Source organism: Electrona antarctica, assembly GCF_951216825.1.
Source record: "Electrona antarctica genome assembly, chromosome: 2".
Classification (NCBI taxonomy): domain Eukaryota; kingdom Metazoa; phylum Chordata; class Actinopteri; order Myctophiformes; family Myctophidae; genus Electrona; species Electrona antarctica.
The window spans coordinates 5,108,442-5,109,960 of record NC_136807.1 but is presented as its reverse complement, the minus strand read 5'-3'; the positions used below and the strand labels follow the sequence as shown (position 1 = coordinate 5,109,960).

The window sequence follows — 1,519 nt, the reverse complement described above, 5'->3', positions numbered from 1 at the left end:
TTTAAACAGAAGAAATAATAAAGTCGAAAATAAAAACAAACTATCTCCATTGTTTGCAATTTTCATAATTGGGTTGTTTTGATGAAGTAGAAATAACTTGACAAAACACAAGTAGTATAACATAGCCTATACATCAGGCAACAAAAGACTAAACAAAAACAGATAGGCCTATCACAGTTACGTATTAATTAATGTTCATAAATCACGTTTTCTATTGTGCATTCCTGCAGTTGGGTTGTTTTGATTAAGTAAAAATAACTCACTAAAGGGGGTCTAGACCACATGTGCATCACATGGAGCTAAAATCTCCGGCCCGGAAGCCAGTTGTTTTCCAGCTGTGGTTGTTTTGATGCACACAGATGCATTAACGCCTCCACAGATGCTTATCATCAGGTGCATATACGGCCCGATCTCGGCAATGACATTCTGGTGGACGGTTGTCATCGTGTCCATCTCTCATCAGTTCATCGTCAGTGTCACTCCCTATTGATCCAGTCTTGGAGGACACTTGGATCTCTCCGAGGTCAGTGTCTGACGTGTGGTCGTCCATATCTCTATCCCTCTCTTCAACCTTGAAGGAAACTTGAAGGATTTTGTCTCCGACACTACGCCCGTTGAGCTTGGCGATGGCGTCGATAGCCTCTTCATAGTTCACCATGGTAACAAAAGCCAATCCCCTGCATTTGTTGGTGTGGAAATCTCTGATCACCTTGACGTCAGTGACGGTGCCAAAGGCTCCGAACATCTGCCGGAGTTGTTCCTCGTCGGTGTCCTGGCTCAGATTGTAGATGAAGATGCGTGGCACCGTGTCTGTGCCACCCTGGTGATGCTTGGGGAGAGAGGTGAGGTCAGGCTTCGCATGGGGGCGCTGGTTGTCTTCCCGCTGGGCGGCGGCGGCGGCGGCGGCAGCCTTGTTGGCCTTCACGTCGGGGCCCATGCACAGGATGGGTTTTGAGATCCTGATCTTCTTCGATGCTCCGGGAGGCTTCTGGCCGTTCAGCTGTTGGGTGGCCTCCTCCGCCTCAGTGCGCTTGTCAAAGCGGATAAACGCCGCCCCGCGGGACTTGCCCGCCTCGTCGACGAGCATGTAGGAGTTGATAATCCGCCCGTAAGGGGAGAACATCTGTTCTACATCTTTCAGGGTCATGGTCTTGGGCAGGCCGCTGATGTATATGTTGGCATCCTGAATTGCTTCTGAGCTGGGGCGCGCATAGGACACCTTGATGACTTTGAAGTGCAACCTTTGCCTGTTCAATGTCTGGATAGCTCTGGCCGCATCACAAGGGTTAATGAAGTTTACAAACCCGTACTGCAAACTGTGACCTTTGTCTTTGTCCCTAATGACCTTGGCGGTTTGCACCACTCCAATGCTGCTGAATAGAATCCTCAGCTCCTCATCCGATGTGCTCTGAGGCAGGTAATTGATTATCAGGTTGGTCCTCCTGAAATCTTTCTCGAAGCCCCTTGTCGTGTTGGATTCGCAACAGCTCGTGTCTCTTTCTCTTCCTATTTCCCTCAT

General features: G+C 49.1%; 1 protein-coding gene across 1 annotated transcript; it reads right to left on the bottom strand.

The window, feature by feature from the left end:
* Positions 1-364: 364 nt before the first annotated feature.
* Positions 365-1,519, bottom strand: LOC306915739 (ELAV-like protein 1; the record flags this gene model as incomplete). The annotated part of the gene is made up of 1 exon (XM_079493325.1): positions 365-1,519. One exon carries the CDS (start codon positions 1,517-1,519, stop codon positions 365-367), a length of 1,155 nt encoding a protein of 384 aa, XP_079349451.1.